Here is a 23,291-nt window from a genome sequence, read left to right as displayed (position 1 = left end):
ACATTGTAAGTTACTCCACAATACTAACATAAATGCCAGTGAACAGAAGGAGGCTTGTACAGAATATATTCCAAACGTGCATCCTGTTTGCAATAAGGCACTAATGTAAAACTGCAAAAAATGTGTCAAAGAAATTTACTTTATGTCCCGAATTCAAAGTGTTATGTTTGGGGCAAATCCAATACATCACTGAGTACCACTCATCATATTTTCAAACATGGCGGTAGCTCCATCATGTTATGTGTATGCTTGTCACCGGCAAGGACTTGAGTTTTTTTTTGTTTGTTAATAAAAATAAATGGAATAGAGTTATGCACAGGCAAAATCCTAGTGGAAAACCTGGTTCAGTCTTCTTTCCAACAGACACTGGGAGACATTAATCTTTCAGCAGGACAATAACCTAAAACACAAGTTGCTTATCAAGATGACATTGAATGTTCCTGAGTGGCCTAGTTACAGTTTTGACTTAAATCGGCTTCAAAATCTATGGCAAGACTTTAAATTGACTGTCTAACAATGATCAACAATCATCCTGTCAGATGTCAGAGCTTGAATAATTTGTTTAAGAATGTGTAAATATTGTACAATCCAGCTGTGCAAAGTTCTTCGAGCAGGTGAGTCAAACTCATTCACATGGAGGTCCTAGTGCCTGCTGTATTTTGTTTTTTTTACTTTCAATTAAGAAAAAGGTATGAAATGGTATGAAATGTATGCATTCACTACTTTAAGCCGCTCTGGATAAGAACATCTGCTAAATGTCTAAAATGTAAATGTAAACGTATCACATCCGGCCGTGATTGGGAGTTCCATAGGGTGGCGCACAATTGGCCCGGGGTAGGCCATCATTGTAAATAAGAATTTGTTCTTAACTGACTTGCCTAGTTAAATACAAATAATTAGGCTACATTAATGAGAGCTCTTCTCTCTGTCTCTCCCTCAGCCAGTCAGGTTGGTGTCATTCCTGTACATGATAGAAACTTAGCTAATTACTATGGGTGTAAGAAATTGGCTACAATGCCTCCCTTTTCGGGAATGCTGTCAGGCAAGTCAGTCATCATACTCAACCACTGAGCAGCACAACATGCTTTGTCCTAGAGAGCACTGCCTGTGGGGTCTAACACTCAGTTCCTCTTCGCTCATTTGGATCAGTCCGCTATTATCCATCTTGAAAGGGGACTTGAGGAAATCCTGCCCGCTGCTGTAGGAAGACCTTCCGTTTGCTGTGGGACAGGAGAAACTATCTCTCATCTTCCTCCCCATTCAGCCCCATATCACTCATACTTCAGGGAATCACACAATGATGAGGCATGGAAGTGACTCACTGTTTTGTGGGATATCGTCACCCAAGGTTTACATAGCTGTGGGAGGTGTCCAAAGGTTCAATTGAATGGCACACCGTGGGAATTGAATTCAATCAGGGAAAAGTAAAGTGTCTTCTACTACCCATCAAGTCCCAAATACAACCTCTGGATGAACCAGTAGACTATCAGGAACCAGTGGTTTGTGGTCAGACTGATGAGTGCCTATGGGAATGTTTTAATTTTTTTTATTTAACATTTATTTAAATATTGATATAGGATATTGCATCTGAGTCCTTGCTCTCTATCTCTGTCTCTCTGTGTCACACACACATCATACAATAGTAAGATATCCTCCTTTGCTGACCATTTGTGTGCGTGTGTGTGTGTGCGTGCGTGCGTGCGTGCGTGTGTTTTGCAAAGACACTGTGCTTAGGGTTGTGAGTATGAAAAGACGTACATCCTGCAGCAGTCGAGGTGCAGGGCAGGAAATAGAGGGAACAGCAGGGGGAAGGAGGAAAAGGGGAAATGAGGTACAAATGTATGTGTGTTTATTACGCCATAATACTCACCTCTCCCGTGCTCTATTCTGTTTGCCAAACATGACCTCATAAATAGAATAGAGCCATTTGGGAAATCAGAATTTGCTCAGTAATAAAAAATATATAATTATTTGCTCTTATCTGACAGAAGTTGGACTTCTGTCTCGGGTGACATGACCTAGCCATTAACCCAATAATGTTTAAAATGAAAGCCATGGGATTAGTGGCCCATATAAACTTTTTTTTAATCGTGTCTGCTGTTCAGTTCAATGCCACATGAGGACACTATTAATCTTTTATAGTGCTTGATTCCACCCGATTGTATTATCTACTGTCACTGTAAATCAACTATTATGGTTCATGAGTCAATGCATTTAAGACACTACAACATAGTGTCAATGTGTCTGATAAAACAGTGTAGGTTACGCATCAGTCATAATTATTTCTATGTCTGTCCTTATATTGTTCATGTGTGGCTCCGTAGATGGGCTCATCGCTATTAAGACACTGACGTCTTGCTCCCAGACAAATTAAACAACTTCTTTGCTCGCTTTGAGGACAATACAGTGCCACTGACACGGCCCGCTACCAAAACATGTGGGCTCTCCTTTACCGCAGCCAATGTGAGTAAAACATTTAAACGTGTTAATCCTCGCAAGGCTGCCGGCCCAGATGGCATCCCTAGCCGCGTCCTCAGAGCATGCGCAGACCAGCTGGCTGGTGTGTTTACGGACATATTCAATCAATCCCTATCCCAGTCTGCTGTTCCCACATGCTTCAAGAGGGCCACCATTGTTCCTGTTTCCAAGAAAGCTAAGGTAACTGAGCTAAACGACTATCGCCCCGTAGCACCCACTTCCGTCATCATGAAGTGCTTTGAGAGACTAGTTAAGGATCATATCACCTCCACCCTACCTGACACCCTAGACCCACTCCAATTTGCATACCGCCCCAATAGGTCCACAGACGATGCAATCGCAATCACACTGATCACTGCCCTAACCCATCTGGACAAGAGGAATACCTATGTAAGAATGCTGTTCATCGATTACAGCTCAGCATTTTACACCATAGTACCCTCCAAACTTGTCATTAAGCTTGAGACCCTGGGTCTCGACCCCACCCTGTGCAATTGGGTCCTGGACTTCTGACTGGCCGCCCCCAGGTGGTGAGGGTTGGAAACAACATCTCCACCCCACTGATCCTCAACACTGGGGCCCCACAAGGGTGCATTCTCAGCCCTCTCCTGTACTCCCTGTTCATCCATGACTGCTTGGCCACGCACGCCTCCAACTCAATCATCAAGTTTGCAGACGACACTACAGTGGTAGGCTTGATTACCAACAACGACGAGATGGCCGACAGGGAGGAGGTGAGGGCCCTCAGAGTGTGGTGTCAGGAAAATAACCTCACACTCAACGTCAACAAAGGAGATGATCGTGGACTTCAGGAAACAGCAGAGGGAGCACCCCCCTATCTACATTGACGGGACAGTAGTGGAGAAGTTGGAAAGTTTTAAGTTCCTCGGCGTACACATCACGGACAAAGTGAAATGGTCCACCCACACAGACAGAGTGGTGAAGAAAGCGTAACAGCGCCTCTTCAACCTTAGGAGGCTGAAGAAATTTGGCTTGTCACCGGAAACACTCACAAACTTTTACAGATGTACAATCGAGAGCATCCTGTCAGGCTGTATCACCGCCTGGTACGGCAACTGCTCTGCCCACAACCGTAAGGCTCTCCAGAGGGTAGTGAGGTCTGCACAACGCATCACCGCGGGCAAACTACCTGCCCTCTAGGACACCTACACCACCCGATGTCACAGGAAGGCCAAAAAGATCATCAAGGACAACAACCACCCGAGCCACTGTCTGTTCACCCCGCTATCATCCAGAAGGCGAGGTCAGTACAGGTGCATCAAAGCTGGGACCCAGAGACTGAAAAACAGCTTCTATCTCATGGCCATCAGACTGTTAAACAGCCATCACTAACATTGAGTTGCTGCTGCCAACATACTGACTCAAATCTCTAGCCACTTTAATAATAAAAAATTGGATGTAATAAACGTATCACTAGTCACTTTAAACAATGGCACTTTATATAATGTTTACGTACCCTACATTACTCATCTCATATGTATTTACTGTACTCTATACCATCTACTGCATCTTGCCTATGCCGCTCGGCCATCGCTCATCCATATATTTATATGTACATATTCTTATTCATTCCTTTGCACTTGTGTGTATAAGGTAGTTGTTGTGAAATTGTTAGATTACTTGTTAGATATTGCTGCACGGTCGGAACTAGAAGCACAAGCATTTCACTACACTCGCATTAACATCTGCTAACCATGTGTATGTGACCAATAAAATTTGATTTGATGTGTAGGGTAACGTGAAGGTAACTAGCTCCCCTAAGAACAAAGTCCAATTGCTGACACAAAAAGCAATGTTTTTTGTTTCAGCAAAAAAATGATCTCCAAATCATGTCAAAATCATCCTAAAGTATCGGGGAAAAAATTACTGCGTAACTCAATGAAGTGAGTTGTAGATTATTTGGACATGATTTGGAAAATCCTAATTTGGAGCAAGTTGCCGCATTGGAGGATGGGCCAATTGCCCCCAACACACTCACCTTAAATGTTAGTGCTCTATGAAACATTTATTAAAATGTGTATCTCTAAACAAGTGGCTAGTTTTTTTTAGGCTCCCCTAATGGTATATATATATATATATATATATATATATATATATATATATATATGTATATGTATATATATATACGAGGACCAGCTGCCTCTAATTGGAGATCATCCCAAACAAAACCCCAACATAGAAATACAAAACTAGAACCTAAACATAGAAATAGAAAACATAGAGAGAGAAAAAAACCTGTCACGCCCTGACCTACTCTACCATAGAAAATAACATGGTCAGGACGTGACAATTAAGTTAGATCTATCAATGTTTATACACACAGATCCCAACTTTTCTTTTTATAAAAAATGTATTAATTCAGGCTACAAGAGCATAGACCCAATGACAATCGCTGAATGTCATTACACTTTTTGGTGTTTTGTAACAGATTCATCAAATTGCGTGAGTGCACAGTGCATTGTTTCGATGCTTGAGTGGATGAACATGCGCAGGTAGCCTACTTTTTTAAGTGATTTGTTTGACAATAAGATGAAAACATCATGACTGGTTGTGTTCATGCTAAATGAAAAACAGACAGTTAAATATCATGTCTTTACTATTAGGCCCATAATTTTTTTGTGCACACATAGGAGGTCCCATGAAATAAATAGAGACTCCCGAATGTCACGGTATAATTCACACACTGCGAACAATGTTGCTATGACCCAAGTCAAATATTAAAATTGAACTGGCTGTATTTAGACCAGAGTTTAGACTAGGGATGGGCAACTGGCAGCCCCCTTTTGTAGGCCCATGTATCCAGGACTAGGAAAGGCCCAGTGGGTTAAAGGCCCAGTGCACTACTTTTAGACTCCAACCACCCAAGCCATAGACAATTTTTTTCTGCTGCCGCACGGCAAGTGATGCCGGTGCATGAAGTCTGACACCAACAAGCTCTTGAACAGCTTCTATCCCCAAGCAATATGATTGATAAATAGCTAACAAACCTGCTTCATGGACTATCTGAGTTAACTGTGTAACTTTATTGTCTCTATGCACATTCACAGGACCCTACACACTAACACACACTGTCACTCCAACACACTCACAAATACTCACTCCATCATTTGCTTGCTCACACATAATATGCACAGACATTTATATGGACTCCACACACTTGCACACCCACTCACATACAAGTTGCTGCTACTCTGTTTATCTTATATCCTGTTGCCTAGACACCTTAACCTTTTACAAATCTACCTCCATCACTCCAGTATCCCTGCACATTGTAAATATGTTATTGGAACTGACTTTTAAAAATATTCTCTGTATATAGTATGCTTACTTACTTATTTTATTGTGTATTTCTTATTTCTTATTCTTTTTTCTTGTGTGTTTAAAAAAAATAGTAATACATTGTTATTGATTATTGCATTGTTGGGTTTTGAGGTTGCAAGAAAGGCATTTTACCATACTTGTGCATGTGACATTAAAACATCTAACTTTTGTGAGAATTTTTTTTTTATTAATACTTTTTTACTTTCAGATTTTTCAGGGGGCACCCTCAGCATACCTGCTTCCCACGGCTATATGCGGATCAATTTTCCAAAACGTAATAATAATAATTTATTTTTTATTCAGAAACACTGTCGGGGTCTCGAATTACTGTTTAGAGTTAGAATAGTAGAATACACAAGGTGCAATTTTTGGTTGTGGATCAGCAGTTTTTCTCTTGTTATGTCAGTCACTACACTGTCACTCAATTAGCTCATGTCAGATATTTTTTTTAGATTGGTAAATTAGTCGAGCCAGCTATCTAAACTTGTAGTAATCATGGTCGAATTACCGACTGGGGGGCCACTTAGGGCCCCCAAAAGGCTATGGCCGGCTCTGACTGCACGTGTGGGTATGGATTTGGGTACAAAGACCAGCGAGCTACTGCGGCCCCTCATGATGAGTTCAGATTTTTTGTGGCCCCCACCCCCATCAAAGTTGCCTATCCATGGTCGAGACTATCTGATCACATTCACCTTGCTTGACAGTTGTGTGGTGGAGGATGAAGAGTCTTAAATATATATATTTATTTTACTTATAACAGCTTTTCACCAGAAGGGAGAGTAAAAACATGTTTTATTCAATATTATTCTGCAACATCAAGGGTTACGGTGTAACAACAATAACTTTATTACGCAAGTAGTAGCAATAGTGATAATGAGAAGGCAAAACTTTGAAATCTAGGAACAAAGTAGGTGTGTATTTTCCTCCAATGAGAGGAGGCGAGGCAAAGGAAACGGAAAGCGAGGCATACGTTCCATATCTAATGCAACTGCCATTTTGTTTTTCAGTTGAAGATCCATTGCAGCTACGGTTGTTCTTGTGAAAATGGTGTTATTCGACGTTTAGATATTGCTTTATAGTGTGTTTTTTTCTTAAATTTAAAGACTGTCTTGTTGAGAAGTAGTGGATGGTAGTGTAAAAGACCAACTTTCCTTGTATATTGTGATTTAATTGTTCTTGTTTACGTTAGGGTCTTCTGGCCGACGACGTTCTATTATATTGGTACTGTAGCCAGCTAGTTATCTCGGTGGCAAAATGGCGTCGAATACGACCCAGACAGCTCCAGCTGCTAACTGGTAAGACTTACAATTATCAAGTTAAACATATCGAGCTTTCGAATATGTTCTCACTTTATTTTGACCTGTATTCTAGCTAGACATTGACATTTAATAACGTTCGAAGAAAGCCTGCGATTCGCAGAGTTCTTCTCGTTCCGTTAGTTAACGTAACTAACGTTACCTAGCTAACGCTAACTAGCCAGTACGTTAACGTTAGCTAACTCCTACTTTCCTGCAGCTTTGTATTTGCTAGGCTTCTGTACTAGCAAACACCACCAAGTATGTAGTTATGATAGACAAGGTAATTAGTCCAGTAACCTAGTAACAGACTCTCACTAAGTTTACGTTATCTTCCAGGCCGGGTCACAACTTCTAGTATCAACACGATTTTCATGTCTACGATGGGTCATCAAGAACTGGTGTAATAGGGCTAATGGGTTGATTCCGGACCGGGCAGTTGAGCTACTCTCTCAAGGCTTGGGCAATATTGTCTAACTTGTCATTGAATCACTTCTATAAGATTTGGAAATGGTCTAGTTAATTGTCAGAAAAGTTATTGTCTCTTAAATATAGGCAGGGCCAGGCGATGACTGTTTTATTCTGTACGAGCCAGGGGTTCTTGCTATTCTTCATGTGGAGTCAAAGCACTCTTATTTTGAGCTTCGCTCAACATACCCTCTGCTGACAGACATTTATTTCCCATCAATGAGAATGTCCCATTTTATTTAGGGGCCACAGAAATAGCAGGCTTTGAATTTTATGTGTCTGGCAGGGCCATGCTCAAGCAGCTGAGATGCTCATTCAACAGGTTACCTTACTAAAATGTATTCATATACACTGAGCAAAAATATGAACGCAACATGTAAAGTGTTGGTTTCATGAGCTAAAATAAAAGATTCCAGAAGTTGTCCATATGCACATAAAGCTTATTTATCTAAAATGTTGTGCAAAAATGACATCTGTTAGTCATCATTTTGCCTTTGCCAAGATAATCCATCCACCTGACAGGTGTGACATATCAAGAAGCTGATTAAACAGCATGATCATTACACAGGTGCACCTTGTGCTGGGGGCAATAAAGGGCCACTCTAAAATGTGCAGTTTTCTCACACAACACAATGCCACAGATGTCACGTTTTGAGGGAATGTCCACCAGAGCTGTTTCCAGATCATTTAAGCTTTATTTCTTTACCATAAGCCACCTCCAATGTCGTTTTTAGAGAATTTGGCAGTAAGTCGAACCGGCCTCACAAACGCACACCGTGTAACCACGGCAGCCCAGGATTTCCAGCTTCTTCGTCTGCAGTATCGTCTGAGAACAGCCACCCGGACAGCTGATGAAACTGGGCTTGCACAAACTGTCAGAAACTGTCTCAGGGAAGCTCATCTGTTTTTATGGTGTCATTTGGGCAAGTGATTTGCTGGTGTCAGCGTTGTGAACAGAGTGCCCCATGGTAGCGGTGGAGTTGTGGTAGGGGCAGGCATAAGCTACGGACAACGAACACACAATTGCTTTTTATCGATGACTGTTTCGATGCACAGAGGTACCATGACGACATTCTGAGGCCCATTGTCGTGCCATTCATCCGCTACCATTACCTCATGTTTCAGCATGATAATGCACGGCCCCATGTCGCAAGGATCTATACACAATTCCTGGAAGCTGAAAATGTCCCAGTTCTTCCATTGCCTGTATACTCACCAGACATGTCACCCATTGAGCATGTTTGGGATGCTCTGGATTGACGTGTATGACCGCGTGTTCCGGTTCCAGCCAATATACAGCGACTTCGCACAGCCATTGAAGAGGAGTGGGACAACATTCCACGGGCCACAATCAACAGCCTGATCAACTCTCTGCAAAGGAGATGTGTTGCGCTGCATGAGGCAAATACTGGGCACACCAGATACTTACTGGTTTTCTGATCCATGCCTTTTTTTTAAGGTGTCTGTGACCCAACAGATGCATATCTGTATTCCCAGTCATGTGAAATCCATAGATTAGGACCTAATACCTTTATTTCAATTTAGCTGCTGGGTTCCGTTTTAGCTCGTGGTGTTCTCAATTTTTATTAATCATCTGGGAAATGGGATGCAACCAGCAAAGTTGCATCTATATGCAGATAGTCATACAGTACCAGTCAAAAGTTTGGACACACCTACACATTCAAGGGTTTTTCTTTATTTTTACTATTTTCTACAGTGGTGAATAATAGTGAAGACATCAATTGTGAAATAGCATATGAAATCATGTAGTAACCAAAAACGTGTTAACCTGTTAGGGCTAGGGGGCAGTATTGACACGGCTGGATAAAAACCGTACCCGATTTAATCTGGTTACCACTCCTACCCAGTAACTAGAATATGCATATACTTATTACATATGGATAGAAAACACCCTAAAGTTTCTAAAACTGTTTGAATGGTGTCTGTGAGTATAACAGAACTCATATGGCAGGCCAAAACCTGAGAGATTCCTTTACAGGAAGTGGCCTGTCTGACCATTTCTGGAACTTCTTTGCCATCTCTATCTTTTACTAAGGATCTCTGCTCTAACGTGACACTTCCTACGTCGTCCATAGGCGCTCAGAGCCCGGGAAAAACCTGAATGTCGTCATCCCAGCCCCAGGCTGAAACACATTATCGCCTTTCTCAAGTGGCCGATCAAGGGACTCTGGGCTTAGGCGCGTTACCTGACCACCCCCGTCTTTGATTTTTTTCCTCTGTTTGCCGAAAAGGAGATTCCCGGTCAGAATATTATCGCTTTTCTATGAGAAAAATGGCATAAAAATTGATTTTAAACAGCGGTTGACATGCTTTGAAGTACGGTAATGGAATATTTAGAATTTTTTTGTCACGAATTGCGCCATGCGCACGACCCTTCTTTACCATTTCGGATAGTGTCTGGAACGCACGAACAAAACGCCGCTATTCGGATATAACGATGGATTATTTTGGACCAAACCAACATTTGTTATTGAAGTAGCAGACCTGGGAGTGCATTCTGACGAAGACGACAAAAGGTAATCAAACTTTTATAATAGTAAATATGATTATGGTGAGTGCTAAACTTGCCGGGTGTCTAAATAGCTAGCCCGTGATGCCTGGGCTATGTACTTAGAATATTGCAAAATGTGCTTTCACCAAAAAGCTATTTTAAAATCGGACATATCGAGTGCATAGAGGAGGTCTGTATCTATAATTCTTAAAATAATTGTTATGCTTTTTGTGAACGTTTATCGTGAGTAATTTAGTAAAATGTTAGCGAATTCCCCGGAAGTTTGCGGGGGGTATGCTAGTTCTGAACGTCACATGCTAATGTGAAAAGCGGGTTTTTGATATAAATATGAACTTGATTGAACAAAACATGCATGTATTGTATAACATAATGTCCTAGGGTTGTCATCTGATGAAGATCATCAAAGGTTAGTGCTGCATTTAGCTGTCTTCTGGGTTTTGGTGACATTATATGCTGGCTTGAAAAATGGGTGTCTGATTATTTCTGGCTTGGTACTCTGCTGACATAATCTAATGTTTTGCTTTCGTTGTAAAGCCTTTTTGAAATCGGACAGTGTGGTTAGATTAACGAGAGTCTTGTCTTTAAATAGCTGTAAAATAGTCATATGTTTGAGAAATTGAAGTAATAGGATTTTTAAGGTTTTGAAAATCACGCCACAGGCTTCAAGTGGCTGTTACGTAGGTGGGACGAATTCGTCCCGCCTAGCCCATAGAGGTTAAACAAATCAAAATATGTTATATTTTAGTTTCTTCAAAGTAGCCACCTGTCATGACGTTGGCCTGTGGGTAAGGTTTATGGACCCCCCCCCATAACTACCTTTCTCCCTTCCCTCTGACTCTACTGAAGGACTCTTGAATAGCCTTTGTTAAACATAGAGAGTCAGGGAACATCAAACAAGTGGGGGGAAAGGAACCATATTTCGGTAATAGAACCAGTTGAAAATATGCGTTGGTACTTAATGAATATGATGTCAGTTCGGTTGTCATCTGAGACATTATGACGACTGACAGGACGCCATAAACTGTATCTGGGAAAGTCGACACATTCTAGTTATCAGATTCACATGGAATTGTTGTGTAATTTAAATGAAACTATTTGCGAAAAGATTAAATGAAATTTTAGCAATTTTAGAGAATTGGGTTTTCATAAGGTTAGAGCCCTGCTCAATCAGTGGCCCACCCCTGTGAAGAGACATGGGTTATAAACTATGAAACGCACACTTCTCTCCCTCCACTATATAAGCCCTTGACGAAAATGTAACCACCTGTTCCGAGGACGATAGGACGACGGTCCATACGTTAAAAAGGACTAACATGTCAACTACAGAACTAAGCCAACCTCGGCGTGAGCTTTGGTTGTGAATGGTATGAACTTTGAACTCTAATTCACTAAAGAAGTGAGACCTCCTAGCTGTTGAGTTAGCAACAGCAGCTGTAAACGTGGGCTAGGAAAGGACGGACGACATATCCAGTCTAACACACAACGAAGATACTACAACGTATCCAATTTACCACCAGAGACATTCTTCCGAGGACAGGAAGATCTCTGTTGGCCAGCATCTACGACCAACCTACCGAAGCGCAGCTTAGAGTAAATATTTATTGCATTTTCCTTTTCCAAATGGGCGGTAATTTAGAATGCATATGATACTGTATTTACGAAGCTTAGCTTCTCCCTTTGTTCCTCAGTCTCCCGCTCTTTCATTCAAGCCCAACCCCCTCTCTTTGTGTAACAAGCCTTCATACAGGTTCGTCCACCAGGGACGTTTTCTGTATGACATAATTTGCATTCTGTGTATATGTAATTCTCTGTGATTAGTTAGGTATTTAATAAATAATTAAACTCAATTTTGTATTGCTGATTCAACTTGTTAGCCAGGGTTTGTGAAGATAACCAATAATTTACAACTTTCAGATGAGACTGAAATAAGGTGACTATTAATATTGACTGCTATTGATGTAAAATATTACTCGATCTTTAACCTGTTATGGATAGGGGGCAGTATTTTCACGGCCGGATAAAAAACGTACCCGATTTAATCTTATTATTACTCCTGCCCAGAAACTAGAATATGCATATAATTATTAGCTTTGGATAGAAAACACTCCAAAGTTTCTAAAACTGTTTGAATGGTGTCTGTGAGTATAACAACTCATTTGGCAGGCCAAAACCTGAGAAGATTCCAAACAGGAAGCGCCCTCTCTGACCATTTCTTGGACTTCTTGATCATCTCTAACCAAAACGTGACACTTCCTACAGCTCCCATGGGCTCTCAGAAGGTGGCAAAAAGCTGAATGGTGGCTTTGCAGGCCCTGGCTGAAAAACATTAGCGCATTTTGATAGTGGTCAATCAGAGACTGGAGGCGCGTGCACAAGGCGACCCCATGTTTTTATTCTTTCGTCTTTGAACGTAAACAACGACTCCCGGTCGAAATATTATCGCTTTTTTACGAGAAAAATTGCATAAAAATTGATTTTAAACAGCAGTTGACATGCTTCGAAGTACGGTAATGGAATATTTAGAATCTTTGTGTCACGAAACGCATCGGGCGCGTAACCCTTCGTCACCCTTGGATAGTGTCTTGAACGCACGAACAAAACGCCGCTATTTGGATATAACTATGGATTATTTTGAACCAAACCAACATTTGTTATTGAAGTAGCAGTCCTGGGAGTGCATTCTGACGAAGAACAGCAAAGGTAATCAAACTTTTCTAATAGTAAATCGGAGTTTGGTGAGGGTCAAACTTGGTGGGTGTCAAAATAGCTAGCCGTGATGGCTGGGCTATCTACTCAGAATATTGCAAAATGTGCTTTCACCGAAAAGCTATTTTAAAATCGGACATAGCGAGTGCATAAAGGAGTTCTGTATCTATAATTATTAAAATAATTTATGTTTTTTGTGAACGTTTATCGTGAGTAATTTAGTAAATTCACCGGATGTTTGCTAGTTATGAACGTCACATGCTAATGTAAAAAAGCGGGTTTTTGATATAAATATGAACTTGATTGAACAAAACATGCATGCATTGTATAACATAATGTCCTAGGGTTGTCATCTGATGAAGATCATCAAAGGTTAGTGCTGCATTTAGCTGTGGTTTTGTTTTTTGTGACATTATATGCTAGCTTGAAAAATGGGTGTCTGATTATTTCTGGCTGGGTACTCTGCTGACATAATCTAATGTTTTGCTTTCGCTGTAAAGCCTTTTTGAAATCGGACAGTGTGGTTAGATTAACGAGAGTCTTGTCTTTAAAATGCTGTAAAATAGTCATATGTTTGAAAAATGTAAGTTTTCGGATGTTAGAGGAGTTTGTATTTCGCGCCACGCCCATCATTGGATATTGGAGCAGGTGTTCCGCTAGCGGAACGTCTAGATGTAAGAGGTTAAAGATGCACTTCTCGTTAATCCAATCACATTGTCCGATTTCAAAAAGGCTTTACGGCAAAAGCATAACATTAGATTATGTTCGGACAGCGCCTAGACAAGAAAAACCACGCAGCCATTTTCAAAGCAAGGAGAGGCCTCACAAAAACCAGAAATACAGCTAAAATGAATCGCTAACCTTTGATCTTCATTAGATGGCACTCATAGGACTTCATGTTGCACAATACATGTATGTTTTGCTCGATAAAGTTAATATTTATATCCAAAAACCCAATTTTTACATTGGCGTGTAATGTTCAGAAATGTTTTGCCTCCCAAAACTTCCGGTGAATGAGCACATCAATTTACAGAAATACTCATCATAAACGTTGATAAAATATTCAGCTGTTATTCAAGAATTATAGATACACTTCTCCTTAACTTCTCTAGGGCCAGTGGGACGATTTCGTCCCACCTACGTAACAGCCAGTGGAATCCCGTGGCGCGTTATTCAAATACCTTAGAAATGCTATTACTTCAATTTCTCAAACATATGACTATTTTACACCATTTTAAAGACAAGACTCTCGTTAATCTAACCACACTGTCCGATTTCAAAAAGGCTTTACAACGAAAGCAAAACATTAGATTATGTCAGCAGAGTACTCAGCCAGAAATAATCAGACACCCATTTTTCAAGCTAGCATATAATGTCACATAAACCCAAACCACAGCTAAATGCAGCACTAACCTTTGATGATCTTCATCAGATGACAATCCTAGGACATTATGTTATACAATACATGCATGTTTTGTTCAATCAAGTTCATATTTATATCAAAAACCAGCTTTTTACATTAGCATGTGACGTTCAGAGCTAGCATACCCCCCGCAAACTTCCGGTGAATTTACTAAATTACTCACGATAAACGTTCACAAAAAACATAACTATTATTTGAAGAATTATAGATACATTACTCCTCTATGCACTCGCTATGTCCAATTTTAAAATAGCTTTTCGGTGTAAGCACATTTTGCAATATTCTAAGTAGATAGCCCGGCATCACAGGGCTAGCTATTTACACACCCACCAAGTTTAGCCCTCACCAAAGTCAGATTTATTATAAGAAAAATGTTATTACCTTTGCTGTTCTTCGTCAGAATGCACTCCCAGGACTTCTACTTCAATAACAAATGTTGGTTTGGTTTCAAATAATCCATAGTTATATCCAAATAGCGGCATTTTGTTTGTGCGTTCAAGACACTATCCGAAAGGGTAAAGAAGGGTGACGCGCCCGACGCGTTTCGTGACAAAAAATTCTAAATATTCCATTACCGTACTTCGAAGCATGTCAACCGCTGTTTAAAATCTATTTTTATGCCATTTTTCTCGTAAAAAAGCGATAATATTCCGACCGGGAATCTGTGTTTTAGTACAAAGAGAGAGAAAATAAAAACATGGGGTCGCCTTGTGCACGCGCCTCTGTGTCATTGTCCTCTGATAGACCACTTACCAAAGGCGCTGATGTTTTTCAGCCAGGGGCTGCCTCGACATCATTCAGCTTTTTCCCGGGTTCTGAGAGCCTATGGGAGCCGTAGGAAGTGTCACGTTACAGCAAAGATCCTAAGTTTTCAATAAAAAGAGTCAAGAAGCTCAAGGAATGGTCAGCGAGGGCACTTCCTGTACAGAATCTTCTCAGGTTTTTGCTTGCCATATGAGTTCTGTATTACTCACAGACAGCATTCGAACAGTTTTAGAAACTTTAGGGTGTTTTCTATCCAAAACCAATAATTATATGCATATTCTAGTTTCTGGGCAGTAGTAATAACCAGATTAAATCGGGTATGTTTTTTATCCGGCCATGCAAATACTGCCCCCTACCCTCAACAGGTTAATGCAACCGCTGTTAGATTTCAAAAAAGCTTTACGGCGAAAGCAAGTTTTGCAATAATCTGAGTACAGCGCTCATATCAAAACAAGCCATATAGATACCCGCCATTTTGGAGTCAACAGAAATGACAAAAATTACATAAATATTCACTTACCTTTGATCTTCATCGGAATGCACTCCCAGGAATCCCAGTTCCAGAATAAATGTTTGTTTTGTTCGATGAAGTTCATCTTTATGTCCAGATACCTCCATTTTGTTCGCATTCAGTCGAGTAATCCAAAACCACTGTGCTCGCGCAGTGAGTTCAGACAAAGTCAGTTATATTACACTTCGTAGAAACATGTCAAACGATGTATAGAATCAATCTTTAGGATGTTTTTATCATCTTACATAATATTCCAACCGGACAATTCCTTTGTCTTCAGAAATTAAAAGGAACACAGCTAACTCTCACGTGTGAGCGCGAGATTGAGCTCATGTCATTTTCTCAGTCAGATTCCAATGGCTCTTATTCTCTCCCCATTCACAGTAGAGGCATGAAACAACGTTCTAAAGACTGTTGATATCTAGTGGAAGCCTTAGGAAGTGCAAAATGACCCCATTGACACTGTATACTGGATAGGGAATCACTTGAAAAATTACAAACCTCAGATTTCCAAACTCCCTGGTTGGATTTTTTTCTCAGGTTTTTGCCTGCCATATGAGTTCTGTTATACTCACAGACATCATTCAAACAGTTTTAGAAACTTCAGAGTGTTTTCTATCCAAATCTACGAATACTAATAATATGCATATCCTACCTTCTGGGCCTGAGAAGCAGGCAGTTTACTACGGGCACGCTTTTCATCCGGACGTCAAAGTACTGCCCCTACCCCGATGAAGTTAGATAAAAAAATATATTTCCTTTATGAACTGTAACTCAGTAAAAGCTATGAAATTGTTGTATTTATATTTTTGTTCAGTGTAGTTACACATTTCCAAAAATAATCAATCTTATCTCTTGAGAAATGGTGTGCTGTAAATATTGCTGGTTTGGTGGTAGTATTTTCCAAGTTAACAAACCTAAAACTTGGTCATGTTAAATGAATCAGACATTTGTTTGCTTTCCATACTGAATGACTGACAGTCACGTGTCTCCTGTCTGTTGTAGGTCGTATGGCGCAGCAGCAGGTCCAGAGGGCCAGACAGTCTCGGAAAACCCAGAGTGGGAGAAGGCCAGACAGGCACTGGCCTCCATCAGCAAGACCCAGAGCGCCACCAAGACCGCTCAGGCCAACCGGACCACTGCACAGGTGTGTGTTAGCTTATGTGTCTGTGTTTTCCTTCTTGGATGCGTTTGTTCACTTACTGTAAGGCACGTTGCCTACGATAATGAAGTAAAATTCTGCTTAGGAAGGGGTTTCATATCTGGCAGATGGCAGTTCTATTTGTCTAATTCAGGGGTTCCTAAACTGTTTTGGCCCGCGACCCATTTTGATACATATAAAAATGCGACACAACCATGTAAAAAAAGTTATGTCATCAACTGCAAATGTTCACTTTTTAAATTGGGGCTATGACAGTTTATTACAAATCAGCCTGACAGTACTTTTGACTAGGGATGCACGATATATTGGTGAACATATCGGAATCGGATGTTATTAGCTAAGAATGCCAACATCGGTATCGGCCCGATGGCAAAACCGATGTCAAAGCTGATGTGCATACCTATATAACGTAGGTACATGACGTAATGACGCCACGTAAAATTTTGCGCTACACATGCAACACAGCATTCCTAACCTAGCCCACAATGTCTGCTGGTGTGGCTCGAGCAGTCAACAAGTCAAAAAGTCATTTGAAAGAGTAAGAACATTTCAGAGAGAGAACTCAAAGGCGAAATCCATTTACGCCAAGATAATGGAACTCATTGCCTTTGACAGTCAACTGTTCTCTGTCGTGGGTGATGTTGGCTTTCGCCGACTGGTCGAGCACCGGTACACATGTTGCCCTACCGGAGTTACACAGTAATAGCGTCACTGCTATTAGCTTCACGACGTACTATGGAACACCGTTTGGGTCTTTGCGTGTCAAAAAAGATGAGTCAAATGACACTATTTGACGAGTCAAATAAGCTTTTAATTGGTGATGCACCGATATGACATTTTTGGCCGATACTGATATCTGATATTTTCCTTACCAAAAAAAAACGATACTGATAACCGATGTTTAACATTTCTGTGGCCTTTTAAGCATATTAGTACAGTTAAATAGTTAACCTCTCTAGGGTCGGCGGGACGAAATCGTCCCACCTACGTAACAGCCAGTGGAATCCTGTGGCACGTTATTCAAATACCTTAGAAATGCTATTACTTCAATTTCTCAAACATGACTATTTTACCATTTTAAAGACAAGACTCTCGTTAATCTAACCACACTGTCCGATTTCAAAAAGGCTTTACAACCATAGCAAAACATTAGATTATGTCAGCAGAGTACCCAGCCAGAAATAATCAGACACCCATTTTTCAAGCTAGCATATAATGTCACATAAACCCAAACCACAGCTAAATGCAGCACTAACCTTTGATCTTCATCAGATGACACACCTAGGACATTATGTTATACAATACATGCATGTTTTGTTCAATCAAGTTCATATTTATATCAAAAACCCAGCTTTTTACATTAGCATGTGACTAGCATTCCCACCGAACACTTCCGGTGAATTTACTAAATTACTCACGATAAACGTTACCAAAAAACATAATTATTTTGCAATATTCTGAGTAGATAGCCCGGCCATCACAGGCTAGCTATTTTGACACCCACCAAGTCTGGTACTCACCAAACTCAGATTTACTATAAGAAAAATTGGATTACCTTTGCTGTTCTTCGTCAGAATGCACTCCCAGGACTTCTACTTAAACAACAAATGTTGGTTTGGTTCCAGATAATCCATAGTTATATCCAAATAGCGGCGTTTTGTTCGTGCGTTCAAGACACTATCCGAAGGGTGACGCGCCCGGCGCGTTTCGTGACAAAAAAAATCTAAATATTCCATTACCGTACTTCGAAACATGTCAAACGCTGTTTAAAATCAGTTTTTATGCTTTTTTTTTCTCGTAAAATAGCGATAATATTCCGACCGGGAAACCCTGTTTTCGTTCAAAGACTGAAAATGTAAACATGGAGTCGTCTCATGCACGCGCGCCCCCGTCTCATTGTTCTCAGATCGACCACTTACCAAATGCGCTACTGTTTTTCAGCCAGGGACTGCAGAGTCATCATTCAACGTTCTGGCGCCTTCTGAGAGCCAATGGAAGCCTTAGAAAATGTCACATTACAGCACAGATGCTGTATTTTCGATAGAGAGGCTACAGAAGGACAATAAATTGTCAGACAGGGCACTTCCTGTATGGAATCTTCTCAGGTTTTGGCCTGCCATATGAGTTCTGTTATACTCACAGACACCATTCAAACCGTTTTAGAAACTTTAGGGTGTTTTCTATCCAAATCAAACAATTATATGCATATTCTAGTTACTGGGCAGGAGTAGTAACCAGATTAAATAGGGTACGTTTTTTATCCGGCCGTGCAAATACTGCCCCCTATCCCCAACAGGTTATCTGACTTGCCTAGTTAAATAAAGGTTACACACACACACACACACACACACACACACACACACACACACACACACACACACACACACACACACACACACCAAACTAACCAAAAATGTATTTTGTTGGCATTTACCTATGTCCCCATTACCAGTAAAACATAATCAAAACCTATTTCTTTCACTTGCTGTGCTGTTTCGTTGTTCAGTCGTTTCATTCTCAACCAGGATTTCTCATACTATGGAAAGCCCTTTAGGTCTTTGCGTGTCAAATAACACTATTTGATGTGTCAAATAACACTATTTGATGTGTCAAATAACACTATTTGATGTGTCAAATAACACTATTTGATGTGTCAAATAAGCTTGTTGACCAATCATAGGTTGATAACTTGGAGTCACGCGATGATATGGTGTGTGTGGTCCGCCCACTACAACTCGGGAAACCATGCAGTTTACTAGGCTACAGATGAAGTAAATTATGAAAGTGCACGCTATGAGCTTGAACCTCCTTTACAGTAAATATCGAGGGTCTTATTCTGGTGACATGATGGATTGCTTGACTGCCATTTGACAAATACAAATATCCATAATATAGACTATCCTACCTGCACAGCGTACCCACACTGTATCTGCAAGCTGTTGTCTAGAGTGCATGTGCCAAGACCAGAATAGGAAAATGTTATTTAACGCAACAGTTTTTGTGACAAAACTATCGGTAGAGTTGAAGATGCAATGGAAACACACTGAACGCTTCGTTTTTATTAGATGCATGAAAACTTAAGCGAAAAATTACGTTTTGTGTGCACTACGTCATAAAGTACAGATTTCTCTTTGTGGATTTTAGGATATTCGCGTTAAAATCTGTTGCCAATTGGATGGAGATCTAACTAATGTTGTTTTTCCCCCAGTCTGATTTAATGCCTGTTCGTCCATTCTGTTCTAATGAGTTCTGCGTGACTTGTGGGCATTGTAGAGTGAAACAGAATGCACATATACTGCTCAAAAAAATAAAGGAACACTAACATAACACATCCTAGATCTGAATGAATGAAATAATCTTATTAAATACTTTTTTCTTTACATAGTTGAATGTGCTGACAACAAAATCACACAAAAATAATCTATGGAAATCCAATTTATCAACCCATGGAGGTCTGGATTTGGAATCACACTCAAAATTTAAGTGGAAAACCACACTACAGGCTGATCCAACTTTGATGTAATGTCCTTAAAACAAGTCAAAATGAGGCTCAGTAGTGTGTGTGGCCTCCACGTGCCTGTATGACCTCCCTACAACGCCTGGGCATGCTCCTGATGAGGTGGCGGATGGTCTCCTGAGGGATCTCCTCCCAGACCTGGACTAAAGCATCCGCCAACTCCTGGACAGTCTGTGGTGCAACGTGGCGTTGGTGGATGGAGCGAGACATGATGTCCCAGATGTGCTCAGTTGGATTCAGGTCTGGGGAACGGGCGGGCCAGTCCATAGCATCAATGCCTTCCTCTTGCAGGAACTGCTGACACACTCCAGCCACATGAGGTCTAGCATTGTCTTGCGTTAGGAGGAACCCAGGGCCAACCGCACCAGCATATGGTCTCACAAGGGGTCTGAGGATCTCATCTCGGTACCTAATGACAGTCAGGCTACCTCTGGCGAGCACATGGAGGGCTGTGCGGCCCCCCAAAGAAATGCCACCCCACTCCATGACTGACCCACTGCCAAACCGGTCATGCTGGAGGATGTTGCAGGCAGCAGAACGTTCTCCACGGCGTCTCCAGACTCTGTCACGTCTGTCACGTGCTCAGTGTGAACCTGCTTTCATCTGTGAAGAGCACAGGGCGCCAGTGGCGAATTTGCCAATCTTGGTGTTCTCTGGCAAATGCCAAATGTCCTGCACGGTGTTGGGCTGTAAGCACAACCCCCACCTGTGGACGTCGGGCCCTCATACCACCCTCATGGAGTCTGTTTCTGACCGTTTGAGCAGACACATGCACATTTGTGGCCTGCTGGAGGTCATTTTGCAGGGCTCTGGCAGTGCTCCTCCTGCTCCTCCTTGCACAAAGGCGGAGGTAGCGGTCCTGCTGCTGGGTTGTTGCCCTCCTACGGCCTCCTCCACGTCTCCTGATGTACTGGCCTGTCTCCTGGTAGCGCCTCCATGCTCTGGACACTACGCTGACAGACACATCAAAACTTCTTGCCACAGCTCGCATTGATGTGCCATCCTACCTGAGCCACTTGTGTGGGCTGTAGACTCCGTCTCATGCTACCACTAGAGTGAAAGCACCGCCAGCATTCGAAAGTGTCCAAAACATCAGCCAGGAAGCATAGGAACTGACAAGTGGTCTGTGGTCACCACCTGCAGAACCACTCCTTTATTGGGGGTGTCTTGCTAATTGCCTATTATTTCCACCTGTTGTCTATTCCATTTACACAACAGCATGTGAAATGTATTGTCAATCAGTGTTGCTTCCTAAGTGGACAGTTTGATTTCACAGAAGTGTGATTGACTTGGAGTTACATTGTATTGTTTAATTGTTCCCTTTATTTTTTTGAGCAGTGTATATGTTCCTGAGTCTTCTGTTTCAGTGATGGGGCCATAATATTTTGTAGCTTAAACCATTCCAAAAGCGAGCCATATTTATAGTAAAAAAAAACGAAGCCGCTCGGTTTATTTCAACCCCATCTTGCAGCTACTGAATGTTGCTGACGTAACCCCGGTTCTATGAACCAAGCACCTTTTTCTTTCTTGTTTCTCCCGTGATCCCGTTTTTAAATGAAATGCTGGTCTAATTGTTGCAATTATTGGCATAGTAACAGTGCCTTTTTTTTTAAGCCGGGTGGACACCATGACTTTCAAAATCCTAACATCGCTGAGCCTCTAAAATTAAAGGATTGTCTTTCCTGTAGGTTTTTTGTCTTGCCAACGTAGTGGTGCGCACAGACGGGGTCACATACTACAAGATTGTTGACCTGGTCGTGAGGATTCTCCTTACCATGCTGTCTTGCCAAAATAACAATGATGTGATTACATTTAACGTAGCTACGAACTATGGCTCAAAGCAGCCTGATAAACGTTTTGTCATTCACGCTTCCCATTCAAATTTGAAATAGATAACTTGCGTTTTGAATTAAATAACATTGCTTGTGAGCTTCAGCGCTTTAACAATTTGACACTTTGGTTAAAGGCAAGTACAAACACATACTAGTAGTAGTCATCTGACTGGCTTCTCTGGCGAGCTCTCATTGGCTATTGCTGATCATCGTTCTCAACTTGTCGTTGCACATCTCACACTACAAGACCATTGCAGATTTGGTTCCGATTAAATCAAACATGTTGGAAAATATCGGGACGTCTGGGATTGCTCAAAGACGAGATCAGTAGCCCTCAGATTGAGTCTCTGACCCGCTCACATTAAACGACGGCCACGGGCCCCGGGTAGGCAATGACATGGAGCTTTTATCTCAATCTCAAAAACTTGTTTGGGACAGCTAAATCGGAGCCAAAATAGTGTAGTGTAGACCCGGCTTTAATCTCACAGGCGCTTGTTATTGGGTACAATATATTACCTCAACAGTTATCTTAACTTGACGAGCTGTACAGCATGGACCATTTTTTTCCCTTCCTGACACACACACACACAACTGTCTGATCTGAGCTCGTATCCACAAAGCGTCTCAAAGTAATAGTGCTGATCTAGGATCAGGTCCCAACCTGTGTAATGTAGTCTTATTGATTAGGATTCTAAAAGGCAAAACTGATCCTAGATCAGCACTCCTACTCTGAGGCTTTGTGGATACGGGCCCAGGTCTTCTTAGCTTTTTACCCGAATATGATTCAAATGGACGAGTAGGCTTTTGTTCTGATTTAATCTCTCATCACTTAGTAGTTGTCTGTTTGTGTTTCCAGGCTGGTCAGTTTCAGCCTGCAGTAACTGAGTCCGCAGCCATACAGCAGCAACAGCAGCAGTACTACCAACAGTGGTACCAACAGAACCAACAGCAGCCGTATCCTGGGTACACGTACCCCTACAATTACTACTACCCCATGGCGCCGGGCCCCGTACGTGTACATATCCTTGCACCCTCCACATTTCACCCCCAAAGCCAATTCCTCCTTCGGCTGCCTCTCCTTCCAGTTCTCTGCTGCCAATGACTGGAACGAACTACAAAATCTCTGAAACTGGAAACACTTATCTCCCTCACTAGCTTTAAGCACCAGCTGTCAGAGCAGCTCACAGATCACTGCACCTGTACATAGCCCATCTATAATTTAGCCTAAACAACTACCTCTTCCCCCACTGTTATTTATT

The 23,291-nt window shown here is 41.4% G+C and overlaps 1 protein-coding gene across 3 annotated transcripts in view; it reads left to right on the top strand.

Moving 5' to 3' along the window:
• Window positions 1-6,807: 6,807 nt before the first annotated feature.
• The window catches only part of LOC106577165 (leukocyte receptor cluster member 8 homolog), a 32,232-nt gene continuing 15,748 nt past the window's right edge, over window positions 6,808-23,291 (top strand). Inside the window, exons 1-4 of one of the 3 annotated variants that reach the window (XM_082960652.1) lie at window positions 6,808-7,115; window positions 7,455-10,120; window positions 16,527-16,668; window positions 22,889-23,041. In XM_082960652.1, the coding sequence (XP_082816778.1) occupies window positions 23,027-23,041 (15 nt within the window). In that variant the 5' untranslated portion in view covers window positions 6,808-7,115; window positions 7,455-10,120; window positions 16,527-16,668; window positions 22,889-23,026. The remainder of the gene's footprint in view (window positions 7,116-7,454; window positions 10,121-16,526; window positions 16,669-22,888; window positions 23,042-23,291) is intronic. The other 2 variants (XM_014154980.3, XM_045699709.2) reach the window with 2 other exon arrangements.

Source organism: Salmo salar, chromosome 02 (genome assembly GCF_965601325.2).
Source record: "Salmo salar chromosome 02, fSalSal1, whole genome shotgun sequence".
Classification (NCBI taxonomy): Eukaryota; Metazoa; Chordata; class Actinopteri; order Salmoniformes; family Salmonidae; genus Salmo; species Salmo salar.
Note: the sequence above shows the minus strand (reverse complement) of the source record. Positions and strands in the feature narration are given on the sequence as shown.